This window comes from Hyla sarda, chromosome 4, assembly GCF_029499605.1.
Source record: "Hyla sarda isolate aHylSar1 chromosome 4, aHylSar1.hap1, whole genome shotgun sequence".
In the NCBI taxonomy this organism is placed as follows: Eukaryota; Metazoa; Chordata; class Amphibia; order Anura; family Hylidae; genus Hyla; species Hyla sarda.
Window position 1 is genome coordinate 355,743,468 of NC_079192.1, and position 24,461 is coordinate 355,767,928.

The 24,461-nt window shown below is 39.5% G+C and overlaps 1 protein-coding gene across 9 annotated transcripts in view; it reads right to left on the reverse strand.

Moving 5' to 3' along the window:
- Nucleotides 1-2,939: 2,939 nt before the first annotated feature.
- The window catches only part of C4H5orf24 (chromosome 4 C5orf24 homolog), a 130,217-nt gene continuing 108,695 nt past the window's right edge, over nucleotides 2,940-24,461 (reverse strand). For 6 of the 9 annotated variants that reach the window (XM_056516628.1, XM_056516630.1, XM_056516625.1 and 3 more), the window contains one exon: nucleotides 19,939-20,522. In XM_056516628.1, the coding sequence (XP_056372603.1) occupies nucleotides 19,959-20,522 (564 nt within the window). In that variant the 3' untranslated portion in view covers nucleotides 19,939-19,958. Of the gene's footprint in view, nucleotides 3,037-14,354; nucleotides 16,852-19,938; nucleotides 20,523-24,461 lie in introns of those variants that run through there. The other 3 variants (XM_056516629.1, XM_056516626.1, XM_056516631.1) reach the window with 3 other exon arrangements.

Below are 24,461 nucleotides of genomic sequence, written 5' to 3' on the forward strand. Positions count from 1 at the left end.
ACACCGTCTATCTGGTGTAGGATTCTATTGTGGCACTTTTAGTTCACTGCAGGCATCCTCCATTGTATGCATTTTTATGCTGGGGATCGCCCCTAGCAACAGACTACAAGGGCAGGATCTGCTCCCCCAGTTTGAATGCACAACAGCATTTAAGGTTGAGCACCTCCAGCCATTTGAGACCACGTTTTTTGTTGTTGTTTAAATTTTATACTTGGAGCTGTGTTAACTCCATATGTAATGCGCCTTGAACATTTTCCAGGCAGCATTATGGTAGCACCTGTGAGGCCATGCACCTATATTAGCCAACCTAGGTGGGGCTTGCAGTTTGCCTCCCTCCTCCCATTGTATGTGTGCTTAGCCATGCTGGAGGGTACCTGGGAGGACTCTGTAAGTCGACCTAATGATGCTGTAATTGCCCACTTGCCCATGTTTTGCTCATCATGCACAGGTAGGTTTAGCGCTAGGTCCCGTGCCATATGAGAAACCTTGGCGTTTGTGTGCGGGCTCTGGTAGGTCCTTCATATAAGGATATACTGGCAAATGTCTAGGGATAGCCAATGTCACTGTATACATTTACCACAGTAGTGCACCTAAATTCCTGTTTTGTAGTGGCTGGGATTGGTAGACTGGTCAGGGTTGAGAGAAATCTAAATAGAGCTAAGTACAGAGGCAGGGATATTCTTAACTTCTTAAGGGTATGTTCACACTGCCGAATACCCGCGGAATTCCGCTAGTAAAATTCCGCACAGCGAACGTTAGCATCTTTGTGAATGGGTCTTCCGCGAGACCCGTTCACACTGCGGAATTTCAGCGGCGGACAATTCCGCCACTGAAATTGTTCAGCGTGAAGAAAGAACATGTTCATTCTTTGCGCAGAAGTCTGTGAGCACTGCATAGCCATTAATGGTGACGGCGCAGTGCCGCGTGGTCCTACCGCCGCCGCCGGCTGCCAGGCTGAATCTCCGCTCGCTGAATTTCGTGAGCGGAGATTCAGCTACAGTTCCGCAGTGTGAACATACCATAAGGACGCAAGGCGTACCTCTATGCCCTGCGCCCAGTCCTGGTATTTAAAACGGAGTGACCCCGTATCATACCAGGTCGGTCCCGGCGGCTTATGATAGCGATCGTTGTGCCGCGTGCTATTAACCCTTTAGACGAATCCCGTTATTGAATAATCTCCTGATTCGTTATCTGCGGCAGTGCATGAATAAATGAAGCTGACATGTCCCGCATGTCATTCATTTACCGCCGCCCCCGACATGTCCCTGATGCTGCTCTACTCCTAGTGCAATTAGTGCAGCACCGGGACATGTCTATTCTTTGCTGCTCATCTCTGTACTCGACGGAGATGAGCAGCAGAGAATAGACATGTCCCGCCGCTGCGCTAATTGCGCTAGAAGTAGAGCAGCAGGGACAAGTCGGGCGGCGGCGGTGAATGGAGGAATCGGGCCAATACTAGCAATTTGCATGGTATTGGGGACTCGTTCAGAGTCCCCGATACCAAAACCGATACCTGCTTCTCCCGTTCTCCTGTCCGCATCCCGTCTCATGGAGGAGCATGCGACACACACATCACTCCCAGCGTAATGCTACGGAGGAAGCAGAGTGACGTGTATGTCACATGCTGCTCCATAGGACGACATGATGCGGACTGGAGAACGGGGCAGAGGACAGCCGCAGGTGAGTGCTATCTACAAGGGTGGGGGCTGCAGTCTACTGGAGGGGCTGCTACTAATGGCTGTAATGGCTGTGCATGGGAGGTATCTGCAGAGCATTGCACCCTAGTGTCATCTACAGGCACCCGGATGCAATGCTCTGCATATACCCCCATGTGTATAGTAGTGCAAGTGTGTACTACATGCACACTGCTATACACATGGTAGTATGTGTAGAGCATTGCATCCTAGTGTCTGTACTACAGACACAAGGGTGCAACGCTCTACATATACCCCTATGTGTATATCGGTAAGCAGTGCACACCGCTCTACCAGTGGGGGTTTGTGCAGAGCATTCCACCCTTGTGTCTGTAGTACAGACACATGGGTGCAATGCTATGCACATACCCCCATGGGTAAAACAGTCTGTATGTAGTACATATACACTTATAAACACATGGGGGGTGCAGAGCATTACATCCTAGTGTCTGTACTACAGACATGGGTCGGGTGCAATGCTCTGCAGTCTGCAAATACCCCCATGTGTATAGGAGTGCTATAGAAAAAAGTGTAAAGTAAAAACAAATGAAATGTAAATAAACCGCCCCCCAATAAAAATTAGCTCCACCTTTTCCTATTGCTATAGAAAAATTGTAAAAAAAAAAAATCACATATGTGATACTGCCGAATGGCTAATTGTCTGAACTATTAAAATTAAATGTTAGTAAATAATTAACATTTTATTTTAATAGTTCAGACAGTTACCCATGCAGCAGTATCAAACTTACGATGGTTTCTGTACAGGATCATTAATAATGACCCTGTATAGCAATGGGGTAAACCTAAACAAAAAAACAAAAACAAGTCAAAAATTGTTGTTTGGTCACATGCTGGAATACTTTTAATTGTATTGTATTATTGTATTGTACATAATTCTTCAAGTAGAATCAGCTGAACCCCTTATTTTGGCATTTTTACGTTTTTTCCGATTAATCGAAAAATAATCGACAACTAATCGATTATTAAAATAATAGTTAGCTGCAGCCCTACTAATATGGCATAATTTATATGGCTGCAAGTCCTATCCCGTTCAAGTGATCAGAGTTGCGGTCAGGCCAGAGCTTGCAGATGAAACATGCCCTTATTAGGCTAGGGAAAAAGTATTAGACTAAGAGAGAAAAGTTGGGTCGTCTTTAATCTGTGTGCAATGTTTAGGTTACTTGAGTCAGCAGGCCATATTTGCTGTGCAGGGGTTATGCTACCCGACAGCTCCATGTGAAAGGTTGCAGTTCTGTGTATCCCTATCATGTTTGTCTCAAGCCGGATTGACACTGACAACAGCGAAGGTGAACAGCATTTTGGTAGTAGTATAGGATTTGTACTGTTAAAAGAAACAATGAAATATATCACACACAAAAGCCATAATTGGGAATGTTTTAATGACTAAGCTTAAAATGGAGAGGAAAAAAAAAAGTATATTACAAAAAATATAAAACAAAATGCACAACAAAATGAAATTACATGATCAACTCACTAAGTATGGGTCCATAAAAGAAACATTTTGTCTCAAAATACAATGAAGATATACACATACATACCTGATTTATAGCTCTCACAACTCCACAATGAGAACATAGGAAATTATGACAATTCATATCTTTACTATACATTGTTAATGTGCTCATAAGTTTATCTGTGAATGTGCATTTATACTTTGAAGATATAACATCTATTAGGTTCTCTACAGCATTCACAGAGATTTGACATTTAAAAATATCAATGATAAAATGGCAAAAGAGAACATGTTAAGCCAGAAATGTGGAGGGAATAAAAGTAAAGGTTCAACAATATCTTATCAAATGTAACATTTTATTTGTTTGAGGCCCCTCAGGATTGTTGTCAAGGCCTAGAAAGATTGTCCAGAGACTACTGGGTTTATTAGGCTGAAACCAACAATGAAATATTTGTAGACCATAAAAAGGTACAACATGATAAAGTGAACCATTCTGTGCCAAAACTTAAAGGGGTACTCCCATGGAAAACTTTTATGAATTTTTTTTTTTTTTAAAGGAACTGGTGCCAGAAAGTCAAACGGATTTATAAATTACTTCTATTAAAAAATCTTAATCCTTCCCATACTTTTTAGGGGCTGTATAATACAGAGGAAATGGTTTTCTTTTTGGATTTCTGACGTCTTGACCACAGTGCTCTCTGCTGACCTCTGCAGTCCATTTTAGGAACTGTCCAATAAGAATAGCATTTCCTCTGTAGTATATAGCCCCTTAAAAGTGGCTTAAAATGGTTTAAAAAAATGGTTTTTAAACTAACTGGCAACAGAAAGTTATACAGATTTGTAAATTACTTCTATTTAAAAATGTTATGCCTTCTAGTTGTAATCAGCTTCTGTATGCCAGGGAGACATGTAGTCTTTCCAGGTAGACAATGTGCTCTCTGATGCCACCTACGTATAGGTCAGGGACTCTCCAGAGCAGTTCAGATTTACTATGAGGATTGGCCCATGTTCTAGACAGTCACAAACAAAGATGGCAGGAGAGAGCATGTCTCTTTCTGGAAAGACTACATGACTTTCTTCAGGGAATACAGCAGCTCATAAATAGAAAGACTTGATATATTTTTAAACAAAAGTCATTTAAAAAATCTGTATTACTTTCTTTTACCAATTGATTTGAAACTTTTTTTTCTCTGGAGTAGGAGTACTGCTATAAATTGCTATAAATGTGTTTTAACAATGCTTACAGCGGGAAACTGGATTAAAAAAAATGCTTTGAATTTTTGCCCAAAACACAGGGAAATGTGCAAATTTTTTTTGCCAAAATGTGGTTTGTATAAAACATTGTGAGACTTTTACAGGCCAGAAAACTGACATGTAAGCTTTGATAAAATTTCCTCATAATTTTCAAAATGTGTGTCAAAAAGTTAATTTATATTAATGTCTTCCCTTGGTAGACCACAGACATTAAAGAGGACATGTCGGCTCTACTGACATCTTCATTTTAGTGAATACTTTACTTAAAACACTGCATTATATTGTCTTTTATTACTCCTGGAAATGCCCTTGCCAATAGGATTTGTTCCTGCACACTATCAGCACTGACTGTACTGTGTGCAAAAGATTCGGGACAAATCTCATTGATAAGTAAAATGAAAGCAACCAATACTTTTTACTACAGAATAAAAAAAAGTTAAAGTCTGTCAAAAAGATATAAAAACAAAAAGAAATGTGCCTAACAGAATTGTATAAAAATACATAAGCGAACACACACACAATATTAACCCCTTAAGGACTAAGCCCATTTTCACCTTAAAGGGGTACTCCGGTGAAAAACTTTTTTTTTTGAACTGGTGTCAGAAAGTTAAACAGATTTGTAAATTGCTTCTATTAAAAAATCTTAATCCTTTCAGTACTTTTTAGCTTAGTTTGCTACAGAGGAAAATCTTTATTTTTTTTATTTCTTTTTTGGGTTGCCCACATTTCTCTCTGCTGACACCTGATGCCCGTATCGGGAACTGTCCAGAGCAGGAGAAAATCCCCATAGCAAACCTATGCTACTCTGGACAGTTCCTTACATGGACAGGTGTCAGCAGAGAGCACTGTGGACAACACAAAAAAAATGTAAAAAAAATTCATAAAGATTTTCCTCTGTAGCAAACAGCTGCTAAAAAGTACTGAAAGGATTAAGATTTTTAATAGAAGCAATTTACAAATCTGTTTATCTTTCTGGCACCAGTTCATAAAAAAAAAAAAAAGTTTTCCACCGGAGTACCCAAAACTATTTTCGTTTTTTCCTCCTCCCCTTCTAAAAATCATAACGCGTTCAATTTTTGCACCTAGAGACTCCAATAAAGGCTTGTTTTTTTGCGTCACCAATTGTACTTTGTAATGACATCAATCATTTCATAACAAAATCTGTAGCAAAATAAAAATAAACGTATTTGTGGGGTTACATAAAAAAAAAAAAACACCATTTTGCTACTTGAGCTTCCGTTTCTACACTGCACTTTTCAGTAAAAATTACACCTTATCTTTATTCTGTAGGTCCAAGCGGTTAGAAGGATACCCAATTTGTGTAGGTTTTATTGTTTTTTACTACTTAAAAAAAAAAATTATCTACAGGCACCAAAATTAGTATTTTTAAAATTGTCATCCTCTGACCCCTACAACTTATTTTTTTTATTTTTCAGCATACAGGGCTTTTTGAGGGCTCATTTATTTGCGCCGTGGTCTGCAGTTTTTATTGGTACCATTTTTGTTTTGATTGGACTTTTTGATTGCTTTTTATTATTATTTTTATGGTATATGAAGTGACCAAAAATCGAAATTTTTGGAATTTGGCATTTTTTTTTACGTGTACGCTATAAACCCTGCAGTTTAACTACCCCTATATTTTAATAGTTCGGCCATTTATGCACACGGCGGTACCACATATGATAAATTTTGTTTTTTATTACATTAATTTTATTTAAAAAATTGGAAAAAAGGGGGTAATTTAAACTTTTATTAGGGGAAGGACTTATTCACATTAACTTTTTTCTTTTTACACTTTTTACAATTTTTTTTAGCCCTCTTAGGGGGAGATACTATGCAATCTTCTGATTGCATATATGCCATAGCATAGCATTGATAAGTGTCTGCATGGCAGGCTTGGAGCAATAGGTCACCGATCAGAATGCATGGAGCCAGGTAAGTGCCCTCTCAGCTGACTGAGACTTCGTCGCGATAGTCCCGATCAGCTGCCGGGATTCTTTCACTTTCATTTTAGATGCCGCAATCAACTTTGAAACTTTGATCGTGGCATCTAAAGGGTTGATGCCGAGCATTGGCCCGATCGGTGATGCCCGGAATAAACCCTGGGTTAGGACCCACTGGGTTTAAAGCATTCTCTCGTGAGAACACTTTAAACCCCGGTAAAAGGGACTCAGGACGTATAGATACGCCCTTAGTCCTTAAAGGGGTACTCCGATGAAAAACTTTTTTTTTTTTTTTAAGTCAACTGGTGCCAGAAAGTTAAACAGATTTGTAAATTACTTCTATTAAAAAATCTTAATCCTTCATGTACTTATTAGCTGCTGAATACTACAATGGAAATTCTTTTCCATTTGAAACACAGAGCTGTCTGCTGATATCACAAGCACAGTGCTCTCTGTTGACATCTCTGTCCATTTTAGGTACTGTCCAGTACTAGGAGAAAATCCCCATAGCAAACATATGCTGCCCTGGGCACTTCCTAAAATGGACAGAGATGTCAGCAGAGAGCACTGTGCTTGTGATGTCAGCAGACAGCTCTGTGTTTCAAAAAGAAAAGAATTCCCGCTGTAGTATTCAGCAGCTAATAAGTACAGGAAGGATTAAGATTTTTTAATAGAAGTAATTTACAAATCTGTTTAACTTTCTGGCACCAGTTGATTTAAAAAAAAAAGTTTTTCACCGGAGTACCCCTTTAAGTACCAGGACTCCCTGCATCCATAAGTGGTTAAGGCTGCTAAAGCGCCTCAGTAGGAAGAACTAACCTGTTAACTCCTGGAGGACAAAGACATTTCTGGTTTTAAGGGAACCTGTCGTCACTTTCATGCTGACTGAACAACAAGTCATTGGGGTGGTCCCTGGTGGCTTCTTTCCACCCCACCAATGTTTATTGAAAGACATATCCATTAGCTAAACCGGGAGAGATGTATCAAAGACAGAGGGGAAGTGAGGAGCCACCAGGGAAAGCCCCAATAACTTGTTTCAGGCAGCATGAAAGTGATGACAGGTTCAATTTAAAGGGGACTTGTCACAGTGATTCAAGGATTGGGGAAATTTCTTAAATCTATTTAATAAAAAAAATAAAAAGTTGCCCATGGCAACCAATCACTGCACAGTTTTCATACTCATTGAGAGGCATAGGTGTTTACCAATCAAAACACCCATGTTAAAATTGCAACACAGAGATGCGCACAACAGAGATCTGCTGGATGCTATAACAAACCAAGGCAGCCTCTTTTAGACTGCTTTTAAAAATGAGGCTCACCTTTTGTTTCAAAGCTATGCATTATCCACCAACCCCCGGCACCATCTTTTCAGAAATACAGATATTTTACTATGTGTAATCTTCCCTCAATGTATGTCAGGTGGGTGGAAACTATTTCAAAAAGGGGTGTGATTAATATGCTCAGGGGGTGTCTGAATAAGAGGCTGAAGGGGAGTAAACCAGACTCCATTCACAAAAGCAATTCAGCCAGTGAAGAACCATTTTTTTTTTTTTAACAACAAACATCTTATTTGAGGCTTTTAACTTAATTTTAACATAAAAACATGAAGTGTGAATTATGACAGTTCATTACTGCCTGTGTATTTAAAACTTAAGTTATGCCCTATGAGACACTGTGACTAGCCAGTCCTAATGCACCTCATCATCTCGTGATCTCATGCCAGCTCCGATAGGGACAGTGTAAAGCAAATCTTCTGTGTGTGGGGGGGGGGGTTAAACCTCTGGGAACAGCATTTTCTCCAGCTGTTATACCAGAGAAATAGAGTTCACACACTTCTTACCTTTATAAATTATAGTTTATTATTCAATTAAAACATGATTACAATACTATATGCATGATTAACGAAAAAGTGCACAGAGGAGAAGAGTGCAAATGCCTGTGTAATATTTATCACTTTGTACAGACACTTTCCCTGGATTGTGCAGATGTAATGTACTAACTGATAAATAGGCAATACTAGGATGTTACACGATAATAATAATGTTAAGAGTACATTGATGCACCATCCAGTATAAGGGGTAATCACTATAGGGGAGATTTATCAAAACCTGTGTAGAGGAAAAGTTGACCAGTTACCCATAGCAACCAATCAGATTGCTTCTTTCAATTTTTTAGAGGCCCTTTTCTAAAACGTAAGAAGCGATCTGATTGGTTGCTATGGGCAACTGGACCATTTTCCTCTACACAGGTTTAGATAAATCTCACCCTATATTTTTATATTGTATATGTAGTGGCATTTCTTGCATTGTAGAATCTTTTTTGTTAAATATATTTTCTATTGATGTGGTTTTGTATGTCTTGCACTAGCACTTTGTGGTGGTAACTACAGAACAGTTAAATATTATGAGCCTGGAAATATACTTACTAGATCTGAGACAACATGATTTAAAAAGTACCTGTCACCAAATAAACTTTTCTAAACTAAGGGTGGGTTCACACTACGTTTTCAGTGTAAGGGTGCCAGATCCGGTTGGGGGGAGTGAAAACCGGGCATCCCATATCCCAGCCGAACCCGGTCCGTATCTAATGCATTTCAATGAGCCGACCGGAGTCAAACTGTGACTCTGGTCGGCACATTTTTGCCCCGTATCCGGTTTTCTGACCAGATCTAAAACGTGATATACCATGGTTTTAGGTTTGGTCAAAAAACCGGATACGGAGAAAAAATGTGCCGACCGGAGTCACAGTTTGACTCTGGTCGGTCATTGAAATGCATTCGATAAGGGCCAGGTCCGGCTGGGAAACGGGAGTGCCCGGTTTTGCTACCCCCAACCGGATCCGGCAGCCGTACAGTGGAAACAAAGTGTGAACCCACCCTAACTCAGGCTATGTTCCCTAAGTACTCCTAACACTCCTCCCACACTTAAAAAAAAAAAAAAATCAACAGCTTTAAAAAGCTGTGTATCTTACCTCACATAGTGCAATCTCCCAGCAGAAGAAAGGGGATGTTTCCCAGCAGGCATGACATCACTGAAGCTTGTAGGGGGACCACTTCCGCCCTCACATCTTTTTAGTGCTGTAATGAATAGAAGACCTCAGGCTCTGTGCATGTTTCAGTGGGCCTCTCTGCATCTTTCAGTGAGGCTCTGTGCCGCTGTCAATCAAGCTCAGTGCAGAGAAGCACTTCCTGAGTTTGGTCTCCTGCCAGGCCGGGAGGAGACCAAACTTACTGTATTAATTGTGGCAGGGAACAGAACAGAGCCTCCTAGTGGCCATTTTTTCTATTACATTTTAAAAATATTTATGTTGAAAATTTTAACGCCTTAAAGGGGTATTCCGCCCCTAACATCTTATCCCCTATCCAAAGGATAGGGAATAAGATGTCTGACCCCCGGGATCTCAGCTGCAGCACCCCGCTGTAATTACTGCACAGAGCAAACTTGCTCTGTGCGTAATGACGGGCGTTACAGTGTTCGTGCATAGAGACATCATGGCCCCTTCTATAGACTTGCATTAAGGGGACAGGCTGTGACGTCACGATGCTCTGGCCCCTGTATTGCCTGCCATTATGCAAAGAGCGAGTTTGCTCTGTGCAGTAATGACAGCTGGGTGGTGCAGCCGAGATCCCAGGGGTCCCCAGCAGCGGGACCCCCATGATTAGACATCTTATCCCCTATCCTTTGGAGAGGGGATAAGATGTCTAGGGGCGCAGTACCCCTTTGAGGACCGGGCTATTTTTCATTTTTGCACATTAGTTTTTTCCTCCTCACCTTCTAAAAATCATAACTTTCAATTTTCCAAATACAGACCCATATGAGGGCTTGATTTTTGCGCCACCAATTTTACTTAATCTACGGCAAAACCAGAAAAATAAATAAAAATGCCAATTTGTAACTTTTGAGGGATTAAGATTCTACGCTGTGCACTGTTCGGTAAAAAATGACACCATATCATTATTCTGTAGGTCCATATGGTTACAAGGATACCTAATTTATTTAGATTTTATTTTACTACCTAAAACAAACAACAACTACATGCACCAAAGTTAGAATGTTTAAAATTGTCATCTTCTGACCCCTATAAATTAATTTTTCCATATACAGGGATGTATGAGGGCTAATTTTTTGAGCCGTGATCTGAAGTTTTTATTGGTACAATCTTTATTTTGATGGGACTTTTATGGACTTTGGTATTTTTCTTACATAAACGCCATTGACCGTGCGGTTTAATTAACGTTATATTTTTATAGTTCGGTCATTTGCGCACGCGGCAATATGAAATGTTTATTTTTATTATGTTTACATATTTTTTATATTGAATTTTGGAAAAGGGGGGTGATTCAAACTTTTAATATGGAAGGGGTTAATTTTTTATTTTTTTTTTACACATTTTATTAGTCCCCTTAGGGGACTTTTAGGAAGAATCATTAGATTCCTCGTACAGATCAGTGTAGTTCCATAGAACTACACTGATCTGTGTGCTCTGCGTTCGATTGATATAGCCTGGTTCAGACAGGCTCTATCAATAACAAGGCCGCACTCCCCCACGATCGTTCTGTGGGGGGGCGATCCACTCCACTGGACCATCAGGGACTGATTAAAGGTCCCTTAAGAAGCTGCTGTCAGCTTTCACAGCGGCAACCTAAAGAGTTAATTGCTGGCCACAGCGATCGCCGCATGTCGGCTATTAACGGCAGCCCCCAGCTACAGGAATCAGCTGGGTGTCGGCCAGTATGGTGCAGGCTCGAGTCATGAGGCCATGCCATACACTGGTTGCTGCCTCAGGGCGAGCCAGCTCGTCCTTAGACGGCAACCGGTTAAAAACAAGTGAATGGGAAAGTGCCTGCTAATTACACAAGGAACACTATATTAAAAGTTTTATTTGGTGAAAGATACTAAAGATGAGCGAACTTACAGTAAATTTGATTCCTCACGAACTTCTCGGCTCGGCAGTTGCCGACTTTAGTCTGCATAAATTAGTTCAGCTTTCAGATGCTCCTGTGGGCTGGAAAAGGTGGATACAGTCCTAGGAGACTCTTTCCTAGGACTGTATCCACCTTTTCCAGCCCACCGGAGCACCTGAAAGCTGAACTAATTTATGAAGGATAAGTCAGCAACTGCCGAGCCGAGAAGTTTGTGACGAATCGAATTTACTGTAAGTTTGCTCATCTCTAAAGGTCCTCTTTAAAGGGGTACTCCACTAGAATACATTTTATTTTAAATCAACCGGTGTCAAAGTTAAACAGATCTGTAAATTATTTCTATTAAAAAAATCTTAATCCTTCTAGTACTTATCAGCTGCTTAATGCTTCAGAGTAAGTTCTTTTCGAATTTTTCTGTCTGACCACAGTGCTCTCTGCTGACACATCTGTCCATTTTAGGACCTGTCCAGAGCAGCATATGTTTGCTATGGGGATTTTCTCCTGCTCTGGACAGTTCCTAAAATAGACAAAGGTGTCAGCAGAGAGCCCTGTGGTCAGGCCGAAAGGAAATTCAAAAAGAAAAGACGAAACAAGGCAAAGAGTGGATCCTGCACTGCAAACCACCTAAATCCCGTTGCGGGAAATGTCTCTGCCGGCAACAATATACCTGCGGGGGTACACTGAGGGTGCACTCCAAAATGAACAGGCTGCTCCTCTGCGTCTACCCGCTGTATGTTGTAACGGATACTGAATAAAGACTTTGTTTGGCAAGAATACCTGAGTGAGTGCATCTGCCTTTTTTTCCTTTATTGCATCAAAAAGAAAAGAACTTCCTCTGTATACAACAGCTGATAAGTACTGGAAGGGTTAATTTTTTTAATAGAAGTAATTTACAAATCTTTTTACCTTTCTGACACCAGTTGATTTAAAAGAAAATATTTTCCAGGAGAGCACCCCTTTAACTATTCAGAAGAGCACTGTAAGCATTCTCTGTTTTGGTATACTAATGTGGGTGAGACAGCTTTGGAAGAGTTAAGGCTTCCAAAATGATGCGCCAGTCCTTACCAGCGCGCACATGATGTACCTGAAGGCGGCTCATAATTGCTGCTCAGAGGTCCGTTAGTGAAGAGACACGTGGCATCACAGTGAGCTGCCGAGGGAGCTGCGTACATGCGCCGCGGGGTAGCGGCACCGGAAATTACGGACATACTATAAGGCCACAGGGAACAGCCACATGCACGGCCTCTTAAAAAAGATCCCAGAAACAGAAGTCAGAGTGCACTGGCTGTTCCCTATTATGTGTAAAAATCTTCATAACACTACCTAACCCCTTAAGGACTCAGCCCATTTTGGCCTTAAAGGGGTACTCCACCCCTAGACATCTTATCCCCTATACAACAGATAGGGGATAAGATGTCTGATCGCGGGGGTCCTGCCGCTGGGGACCCCTGCAATATAGCATGCGGCACCCACCTGTTTTTCTCCTCGCCTTCAGCAGCCTGGACCTGCCGCGAATGATCCCGAGCATGGCTCAGATGCTCGCGGTTATGTATAGGATGAAAATGTACATCCTCGTGCATTAACCCCTTAAGGAGGAAGCCCATTTGTGCCTTAAGGACGCTGACAATTTTATTCTTACGTTTTAATTTTTTTGCTCCTCGCCTTCAAAACATCATAACTCTTTTATATTTTCATCCACAGACTAGTATGAGGGCTTGTTTTTTGCGCAACCAGTTGTCCGTTGTAATGCCATCACTCACCTTACCATAAAATGTATGGCGCAACCAAAAAAAATACTATTTGTGTGGGGAAATTAAAAGAAAACCGCAATTTTGCAAATTTTGGAAGGTTTCGTTTTCACGCCGTACGATTTACGGTAAAAATGACATGTGTTCTTTATTCTTTGCAATTTTTTTTTTAAGCGCAACAGTAATAGAAAAGTATATTATATGGGTATCATTTTAATCGTATTGACCCAAACAGTTTAACTAAACTAGTACGTTTAAAATCCCCCTATTTTGAAGACCTATAACTATTTCATTTATCCGTATAAGCGGCGGTATGAGGGCTAATTTTTTGTGCAGTGAGCTGTACTTTTTATTGATACCATATTTGCTCATAGAAAACTTTTAATACTTTAAAAAAAAAAATTATTGGAATAAAATGTTATAAAAAAGCAGCTATTTTGGATTTTTTTTTTACGTTCACGCTGTTCCCCGTACGGTATCATTAACATTTTATTTTAATAGTTGGGATATTTACGCACGCGGTGATACCAAATATGTATATAAAACATTTTTTTTTTTTTTTTTTACACTTTTTGGGGGTGAAATAGGGAAAATGGGACAATTTAAGTTTTTATTGGGGGAGGGTTTTTTTCAAATTTTCTTCACTTTTATTTTTTACTTTTATTTTTACACTTTAATAGTCCCCATAGGGGACTATTCATAGCAATCAGTTGATTGCTAATACTGTTCAGTGCTATGTATAGGACATAGCACTGATCAGCATTATCGGTCATTTTCTGCTCTGGTCTGCTCGATCGCAGACCAGAGCAGAAGACCCCGGGTGACGGCCGGAGCAAGGTGAGGGGACCTCCAGCCGCCATGATGGATGATCAGATCGCTGCGGGCGATCCGATCATCCATTAAAAGTACCGCGATGCTGCAGATGCCGTGATCTGTATTGATCACGGCATCTGAGGGGTTAATGGCGGACATCCGTGCGATCGCGGATGTCCTCCATTACGGGCGGGTCCCTGGCTGCTATCAGCAGCTGGGACCTGCCATGTATGACGCGAGCATGGCTCCGATGCTCGCAGTTATGCATAGGACGTAAATGTACGTCCTGGTGCGTAAAGTACCACCTCACCAGGACGTACGTGTATGTCCTACGTCGTTAAGGGGTTAAGTACCAGAACATACATTTAAGTCATGTGTCGTTAAAGGGGTACTCCGCTGGAAAACGTACTTTATTTTTATTTTTTTAAATCAACTGGTGCCAGAATGTCGAACAGATTTGTAAATGACTTCTATTTAAAAATCTTAATCCTTTAAGTACTTATCAGCTGCTGTATACTACAGAGGAAGTTATTTTCTTTCTGTCTGTCCACACTGCTCTCTGCTGACACCTCTGTCCATGTCAGGAACTTTACAGAGTAGAAGCAAATCCCCATAGCAAACCTATCCTGCTCTGGACAGTTCCTGACATGGACAGAGGTGTCAGCAGAGACCACTGTGGTCAGAGAGAAAGGACATTCAAAAAAAATAAATAACTTCCTCCGTAGTATATAGCATCTGATAAGTACTAAAAGGATTAAGATTTTTTTTTATAGAAGTCATTTACAAATCTGTTTAACTTTCTGACACCAGTTGATTGGTGAATGGGGGACCTCAGTATGAGGAAATATATGCTCTACTCAATAAATATATATATGTCCAAGAGTAAATAGAGTTCAATAGTGCCTCACCTATTGTGATACAGCATAAGGATATTTATAACAGTCATTTGCACTTTCTTCTCTGTGCACTTTTTAATTTTGGATATTGTCATTTTGGAACTTTAATCATGCATATAGTATTGTTGTAATCATGTTTTAATTGACTAATACACCATAATTTTTACCGGTAAGCAGCGTGTGAACTCAATTTCTCTGGTATAACATATTTCAGAGTTCTGCTAAATACATAATGATAAGATCTTAATTAAAAGATGCCTCCAGGATGTAACAACCTATCCTCTATCCTAAGGATAGGGGATAAGTGTCAAATCAGAGGGAGTCCAACCGCTGGGGCCCCCCGCGATCTCCCGAATGGCCCCCCCGGCTCCCTGCATGGAACAAGCGTTTTTGACCACAGCACGAAGCTGCGGCCGCCCCTCCATGCAGTTCTATGGCAGAGCCAGAGATTGCCAAAAGCAGCGCTCCGGCTCTCCCATAGAGATGCATGGAGGGGGAGTGTCGGCCGCCACTTCCTGTGGTGTTCAAAAATGCTCGTTCCGTGCAGGGAGCCGCAACGCCGTTCGGGAAATCGCGGGGGCCCCAGCAGTTGGACCACCCGCGATCTAACACTTATCCCCTATCCTTAGGTATCCTTTAAAAGGATGCCACAGGTTTAATTAATGTAATATACAACATTCATGTTGATTGGCACACATTTTTATAGAACTACAGTATTTTTATTTTTTCCAGCTGTTAGCATTGGAAGGCAGCTGTCAATCACAGCCACTTCTGAGTTGATGACGCACCCTCATCATCATGTACAAGTATACAGTGATGCAGGAAACAGAACTTTAACGTGTATGTGACAATGCAAAAGAGGTTGAATATTAGAATAAAAACCTCTAAGTATATTAGTGACAGGAAAATAAAACTGAAAAATTATAAAAAGCAGTAATATGGTAAATAATAATATTCATGGAGGTAAGGTCCACTTGAATATCTACTTTTGTTCAATATTTGCAGATTAGCCTTACCGCTAGTTGATGCTAATATTTAGGTGAATTTGCACAACTACAAATAAAAAAGGGAATGGGTCCAGATGGTACTCTGATTTGTGACTGCTACACCAGATTGTTAAAAAAAAAAAAAAAAAAAAACGAACTACGGCAAAATAATTTATTTCATTTCTATGAGAGCGCCGATGATGGCAGAGTGCTGTACACGGGTAATGCCGGGTCCCCTACTGGTGATTGCGCGGGGGGGTCCCCTGAATTCAGCGAGCAGAGATTCCGTCTGGCGGCTGCCGCCAAAAGATACTTTGGCGCTAGGTCCGCGGGGCACTGATTGACGGCTATGCAGTGCTCGCGGAATCCGTGCAAAGAATTAACATTTTCAGTGGCGGAATTGTCCGCCGCTGAAATCGCGCAGTGTGAACTGTGGTCACTAGTCCTATGTCAAACTTCTTAAACATTTCCAGGAGGAAGAAGAGAAATATGTAACAATACAGAGTTCTAAGAAAAAAAATTCTAGAATGTTTTTAATATGGGGAATTTAAGTATTTACTCAAACTGATATGTGATGAGAGACAACAGCTCCACTTTAAAACATCTGAAAAACTAGAGCCACCAAGTGTAAAAATTAAGCGCTGGGATAAATACATTAGAATTTCAATAGAGTTTTCACATATTCTTGTGAAATATGTAATTTGTGATAAAATCTGGCTTCATAGAAGGCACATTAACCATCCTCCTATACCCCATAACATATACATATCATAAATAATGCTCACAACTTAGGTTGCTCATGGAAATTACACAACACCAAGGTGGATGTGTTGTATTACAAAAAAATTTTTTTTAGATATATGAGGAGAACAACAGATTTTCTGTCAGTGGAAATATATTGCAATGCTTTCAATCCATTCAGCTCCCAGAAGGTGACAAAACAAAGAGTAGACATCCAGTTGAGCATAACTACTAGGAAGTATGATCAGCATGTGAGGTTGGAAAGGACATTTCCTTAGTTGCATGTGACGTGATAAAGGTCCAAATTGTACACATGAACAACTGTCCAGACCATTGTGTCCTATGCATCGCTGGCACACATGAAGGCTTGCTGCTTTTTTCCTAATAAGAAAAGCATGAAACATGATACACGTTCATAATTTAAAAAAATTCCTTTATAAGAAAACAAACAAAACACAATGGAATTCAACCTCATGCGAGATGAAGATACAGTAACACAACCATTTAGGAACTTAGAAGACACAGGTTAGGAAAATTGCCTAAAAGAAACCACTGTGCCCTGTGCTTGCATAGGAATGTTTTCATAGCCTTACTGAATTTCTACATCAGTTTGTCAATATGTCACCTATGGACCCAATAAGCTCAAAGAAGTTACACAATTGTTGTAACAGCCTTGCCCAGATAGATTGTAAATGAGTAGAGGCAAATTGTTGACATAAAACCTAAAACATAAAATAAAAAAAATAAAAAAAACAACAAAGGTTAATCAAAGAACTGTTAAGATTGTTGTGCCCTTTAAAAGGAAATGTGTAGTCTAGATTTTTTTTTCCATCGATTACAGCTAGAAACTGAAACATGTTCTTTTTTCTAATTAATAAAAAAAAAAAATGTGTACATTATTATGCCATCTTGCCTAAGATGTTTTTAACAACATTTAGAGATATGATTTACAGTAAGCCCCATGGACATAACCACCAATAGACAGAAGCTGTCTTTGTAATATGAATAGGAAAGACTAATGGACATGCTCTGTGTCCTTTACTGAGGTCATTCCACAGGCATGGGGAGGTAGAGTTCTCAGCTTCAGCTAATGACACTACTTGTACACTACTGCTGGAAAACTGAAAATGTCTGGCTGGTCCACATATGACTCTGCAACATGCACTTACACTTTCTAGCACCACTGTATGTCTGCAGTGTGACCAAAGTGATTACTATTCAAAAGTGGAAAAGTGAATGTAGTAAAAGCAAAATTAAAGCATAACTCCTGCAAAATCGTCAGACTGAGCAACCCAATTGATTTGGAATGGGCTCGTGCAATGAACTTGCAGAACGTTGGATGGTTGCCTTGGCAACTGTACTGCCCAGTATAGAATGCATCTTTCAACACCTGATTTAAAAAGCAGGCAGAAACTTAACTTTACTGTTATGCTTTAAAGACAAAAGTTTATATTTTTTAGATAGTCGTGCTCATTTATTTAGATGTTGGATTCAGAAGTCCTTGTACAAAGATTCTTTTAAAATTATTTATATTACTTTTATTATTACAACCTTACAGTTGTGGCATGGATGAAGACATTGATTTGAACTTTAAAAAAAAAATAAAAAATAAATAAAAATAGAAGCTATCTCAAAACCTCCCTTTCCCTTTTCAAAAGGAAAGTAAGACTATACCATGCTGCTAAATTCTTTATTTCCTTTTTTTTTTTCAGATAAAATACAAAAAAATTTAAAAAGATAGTCCTGAAAATGCACTAGATGTATCAGAGTGGTTCATTCTGTTTGATGAATTTAGTGCATCTTTAGATGATCTAGTGTAAGCTGGTTTAAGTTTTAAACCATCTATTAGTGGGCCTACTTTACAAAGCTAAATGCACCAGAATTTTAGCATGTGTGTCACATTTATGTTTCCACCCCCATTTCAACTAAGCCACATCCACTTTTTTTTAAATTTGCATTTAATGTAAGCATTTTATATTTTTTTTTTGGTTGCACCAGAATGCAATAGTAAGTCTATCCCAAAGAATGCAGGATGTTAAAAAGGGTTATCCAGGAATATAAAAACAGAGCAAATTTCTTTCAGAAATAGTTCCACATCTGTCCCCTGGTTGTGTGTGGTATTACAACTTGGCTCCATTCACTTCAACTGGAACTGAGCTGCAGAACTACACCCAACCTGGAGACAGACAGGGAGTGGTTTTGAAAGAAATTAGCTCTGTTTTTCTATTCCTGGATAACCCCCTTAACATATGAACGATGTCTTAATGTCAACTCCATTGTAGGAAACAAGAATGTTTTATATTAGGAAAATGTAAAAGATTAAAAATATGCAAATTAGTTCTATCATAACACAACGGCAGTCATTTACTAAGGGTGTTGGGTTTTTACTAGTTTGAAATGCTGTTTCCAACTTGCAGGATTCCACTCTATTTACTATGGAGATTCCCAGATTTACAAGTCAGGAAAATTTTCACCAATGGTAAATATGTCGAGTTGTGAAGCCATGCCCTCTTTCCAGTCAACCATGCCCCCTTTCCAGTCAACCATGCCCCCTTTCTGACAGACCACACACCCTTTTTAAAGGTTGACGATCTGTAGGTTTATTTTGGCGTGTTGCACCAAATAAATCTTGGCCAGACAATTTGTGGCGCAATGCACCAAATTGTGGGGCACGACCAAAGCAAAGCAGTCGGGTTTACAATAGTAAATGAGGGCCAATATTATAACTAAATGGCCAATTCATCATCTGCAAGATCGCTCTGAAAATTGGTCACAAATCCATGCAAGTAAACTTCATACACTGTGGTCTCTACGTGAAAGATGTGTGCAAGCTTGTTTAAAAAAATAAAATAAAGATTCCTAACCTAACTAGTTGCTATAGACATGTAAACATGTTTGCTTGGGCACTAGTATTTAGAAATGTCTCCCATCATTTACTCGGAATAAACCAAAGTTATTTTAAAAAGTTACATTGATCTATATACAAAAGTGCTACGAATGGGATGAAGTTTTACATGTAAATGATTAGGTCAAGCTGCCTGTGTATATAATTATATGTTTGGCATATGTTACATTTTTTGGCTACATAATATGACCATAAATTGATTTTACGCCACATTAGTTACTATTTGGTGTTATCCTTCATCTACTTAGTATACTCTTGGAACAAAACTGTAAATGCTATATATAACGGTTTCTATATAAAGGAGATCACAAACACTGCATGCAACGGTTAATAAAATAAGGCAATCCCTTTTACCGCAAAAAAAAGTTACACAAGCCAGCAAAAAGACGCATAAGAAAACTGAAAAGATAAAGTTACCAAATCTGTATGGCACAAACTCATAGTAATAAGCTAATAGACGGACTTCTTGTAAAAGAGTGAACAGAGTATCTAATCTAAGTTTTAGAGAAACCTAGGCGATCATACAGACATTTGATATTTTCTTCTATTTATGTATACACATACATAAAACTGTGACGTCCATCTACTCGACAGGATGTTTGACGTCTGTATCCACAACAGAATGGAGGCCCCTGCTAAGTGCTGTGGGGTAAGGAAAAGCTGCATTGTTGCTTGTGTAACCTAGATTTGCAAGCCGTGATAGAGCTTTTATGCTACCTGGAGGTCTTCCTGGGCTGACTTTGTATCCAGCAGCTTTGGTTGTGCCCAATGGTCTGCCAGGACTTGTTTTAAAGCCAGCAGCTTTGGTGGTTCCCAGAGGTCTGCCAGTGCTGGTTCTGTAACCGGCCAATTTGGTGGTACCAGATGGCCTCCCACGTTTGCCAGATCTGCCAAGGGTCTTCTTTTTCTTTAAATCACTTTTTGTGTCCAGGTCCCTGCTGCTTGTGGTCTGCAAATGTGCCTCATTGATGGTTTCCTGTGTCTGACAGGAGATGTTCTTGTGGCTAACGGTATGGCTGTATTTACTTGGCTGAGTGGCGTACAAGCCAAATTGCTCCACACTTCTCATGCTGTCTTGACCAAGGCAGGAAGACTTGCCACTTCCACAAAAAGCCACACTGTTATTTGTGACAGGACGCATCATTTTCTATTAAGAAAGAGCAAACAAATCTTGTAACACTAAGCAATTATACAACAGAACATTCAGAACCACACCGTACAAATTAACTCAGTCTGCATCAAATAGGAATTTACTTATTTGTGTGTACAGTGAAACCTCCCAAAAAGACCAACGAGAGGGGGATCTAGACCACTTGTTTTTCTCCCACAGATTACCCCTTTATCTGACAAAAACACACTTTAATGAACAAATATTCCAGCTACTACCCCTTAAGGACAGACCAAATTTTTACCTTAATGACCAAGCTCTTTTTTTTTTTTTTTTGTCATGCGTCTCTTTAACCTCTTAAGGACTCAGGGTTTTTCCGTTTTTGCACTTTCGTTTTTTCCTCCTTACCTTTTAAAAATCATAACCCTTTCAATTTTCCACCTAAAAATCCATATTATGGCTTATTTTTTGCGTCGCCAATTCTACTTTGCAGTGACATTACTCATTTTACCCAAAAATGCACGGCGAAACGGAAAAAAAAAATCATTGTGCGACAAAATCGAAAAAAAAAACGCCATTTTGTAACTTTTGGGGGCTTCCGTTTCTACGCAGTGCATATTTTGGTAAAAATCACACCTTATTATTCTGTAGGTCCATACGGTTAAAATGATACCCTACTTATATAGGTTTGATTTTGTCGCACTTCTGGAAAAAATCATAACTACATGCAGGAAAATTTATACGTTTAAAAATGTCATCTTCTGACCCCTATAACTTTTTTATTTTTCTATGTACAGGGCGGTATGAGGACTAATTTTTTGCGCCGTGATCTGAAGTTTTTATCGGTATGATTTTTGTTTTGATCGGACTTTTTGATCACTTTTTATTCATTTTTTTAATGGTATAAAAAGTGACCAAAATACGCTTTTTTGGACTTTGGAATTTTTTTGCGCATACGCCATTGACCGTGCGGTTTAATTAATGATATATTTTTATAGTTCGGACATTTACGCATGCGGCGATACCACATATGTTTATTTTATTTTTATTTTTACGGGAAAAGGGGGGTGATTGAAACTTTTATTAGGGAAGGGGTTAAATGACCTTTATTAACACTTTTTTTTTACATTTTTTTGCAGTGTTATAGGTCCCATAGGGACCTATAACACTGCACACACTGATCTCCTATGCTGATCACTGGCGTGTATTAACACGCCTGTGATCAGCATTATCGGCGCTTGACTGCTCCTGCCTGGATCTCAGGCACGGAGCAGTCATTCGTCGATCGGACACCGAGGAGGCAGGTAAGGGCCCTCCCGGTGTACGGTCAGCTGTTCGGGACGCCGCGATTTCACTGCGGTGGTCCCGAACAGCCCGACTGAGCAGCCGGGTCACTTTCAGTTTAGAAGCGGCGGTCAGCTTTGACCGCCGCTTCTAAAGGGTTAATACCGCACATCGCCGCAATCGGCGATGTGTGGTATTAGCCGCGGGTCCCGGCCGTTGATGAGCGCCGGGACCGACGCGATATGATGCAGGATCGCGGGAGCCGGCGCAGGACGTAAATATATGTCCTGCGTCGTTAAGGGGTTAAATGGTAAAAACATTAGAATGCTTTTACTGAGCAGAACGATTCTGAGTTTTTTTTGTGACATATTGTACTTTATATAAGAGGTTCATTTTGTTGACCCATGCAGCATTTTTTTGTGAAAAACTCATATAGGGAAAAACTGGAAAATTTCTGGCTTTTTAAATTATTTTTTTTATGGTGCTCACTGTGCGGTAAAAGTGATGTTATATTTATTCTGTGGGTTGGTACGATTATGGCAATACCCATTTTATATAGCTATTTATGTTCTTTTTCCTTTTATGAGCAAAATAATTTTTTCCCCTTTTTGTGTTATTTTCCGACAGCCGTAACTTTTTTATTTTTGTCCAATGCCATTGAGTAAGGGCTTATTTTTTGCAAGACAAGCTATACTTTTCATTGGTATCATTTTTGCAATACATGCTACCTTTTGATCTTTTTTATACCGCTATTTGTACCAAGTTGGTGAATTTTTTTTTTTTACGGTGTTCACCATGTACGATAATTTACATTATAGCTTTATAGTACATGTCATTATGGACAAGGCAATACCTAGTATGTATATGATTTTTTAAATGATAATACAGGGCTTTTATTGGGAAAGGGGCATTTATTTTAATTTTTTTTACACTTCATACTTTTATTGAAGAACCTTTTATTATTTTTCACTTTTTACAGGTTATGCTATGCTGCAATACATTTGTACTACAGCAAAGTATAACCTGATGAGCTGCACACACTACAGCCTGTGCGATCCAGCCTGTGGCTGGATCTCACAGGCTTCAGTAGCTGACAGACAGAAGGCCATCAGCTGGCCTCCTGCTGCCATAGCAACCAATGGCAACCCACGATCGTATCGCGGCACAGCCATGAAAACTGATCATGGCATCTATAGGATTAATGGCAGAAGCGGCGGGACCCCGGGCTGTGATTGACAGCTGGGTCCCGCTGCTGATCTCCTGAGCTGCGCACGGCAAAGCAGGAGATCTGCAGGACATATGCATACGTCCCAGCGCTCGAACGTGTCGGGTAATGGAACGTATGCATACCTCCTGTAGCGGGAAGGGGTTAAAAAAAAAAAAAAAACACATACTAATAATAATAATAATTTTAATTGTACTTGTGATTCATATTTTCCAAAATAAATTGTCCTAAATTATAGAATTAGTAAGGGACATTCCCCTCTGCATAGCCATCAATAATTTATATGTTCTAATCAAGGCAAAGTTTCATTCATAATATCTCTAAGCGGGAAAAAACATATCTTGTATTTATTATACTCATGGTTATGTATACCAACTGCATATATGCTATATACTGTTGATATCTATACTGCCATCTTGTGGACAATTTTGCATACCATTGTGAACAAGGGCTGTATACTCCCATCTAGTGGGTAAATTTAGGTATTACTGTTACATCATATTGATCTGCATATTTTATCGTGTTTTATATTTCTATATTTTAATTAATAAATTGTATATCTATTTTTACATATTTTATTGTTGAGGTCTTATTTGTGCAACGATCTTCCTATGTTCCAAATATTAACAAATAATAGAGGCATTTATTGTGTCGGCCTCTGAGTATCTCACTTGTTTAAATTTTTTTATCCGTGGTCCTCATATTTTTATTTTTGAGATATAACGTTTATTACTTTATCTTCCTCGCGTAAAATTAAACGACAAAGCAGAAATAAAAAAATAAACCAATTTTTGCTATTTTAACACTAATAGGTTGCATATATTTATAATTTCTGACCAAATAGTTTATAAAACTTCTACTTTCAGATGTCTACTTTATTTTGAAAGCATTTCTTTTGTTCTTAATCAACATTTTAAATGAATTAGAAGCCTAACAATTTAACTTGAAATTTTAAAAATTTGAAAAGAACATCTTTATGTGCTATGCAATGTTTTAAGAAATTTGAATGTGGTACAACTGCCCCCCCCCCCCAATGACCCTGTTTTAAAAACTAGACCCATCAAGTTGTTTGCTAGGGGGTACAGTGAGTATTTTAACACCATAGTTTTTTGGCAGGAATTATTACAAAGTCAGTTTTTTTTTAATTTGAAATTAGCTTTTTTTCACAAATGAATCATTTGTGGGACATCTTTTTTTGTACATAGCTTCTGATATTGAAAGAAATGCACCCTATATTTTATTGAGCTGCTCGATCCGTGTTTGGAAATACCCCTGCTTAGGCCATATTTGGTTCCTTGGCTGAGTGGTAGGACCTAGAAGAAGAGGAGTGCCATTTGGCTTTCAGGGCATCATTTGAGGCCAAATGGATTATAGGCCGCAGTTCATGCCTGCAAAGGGTTTTGGCTGCCAGAACCATAAACAACCCCTACAAGTGACCCCATTTTGGAAACTACACCCCCTAAAGTATT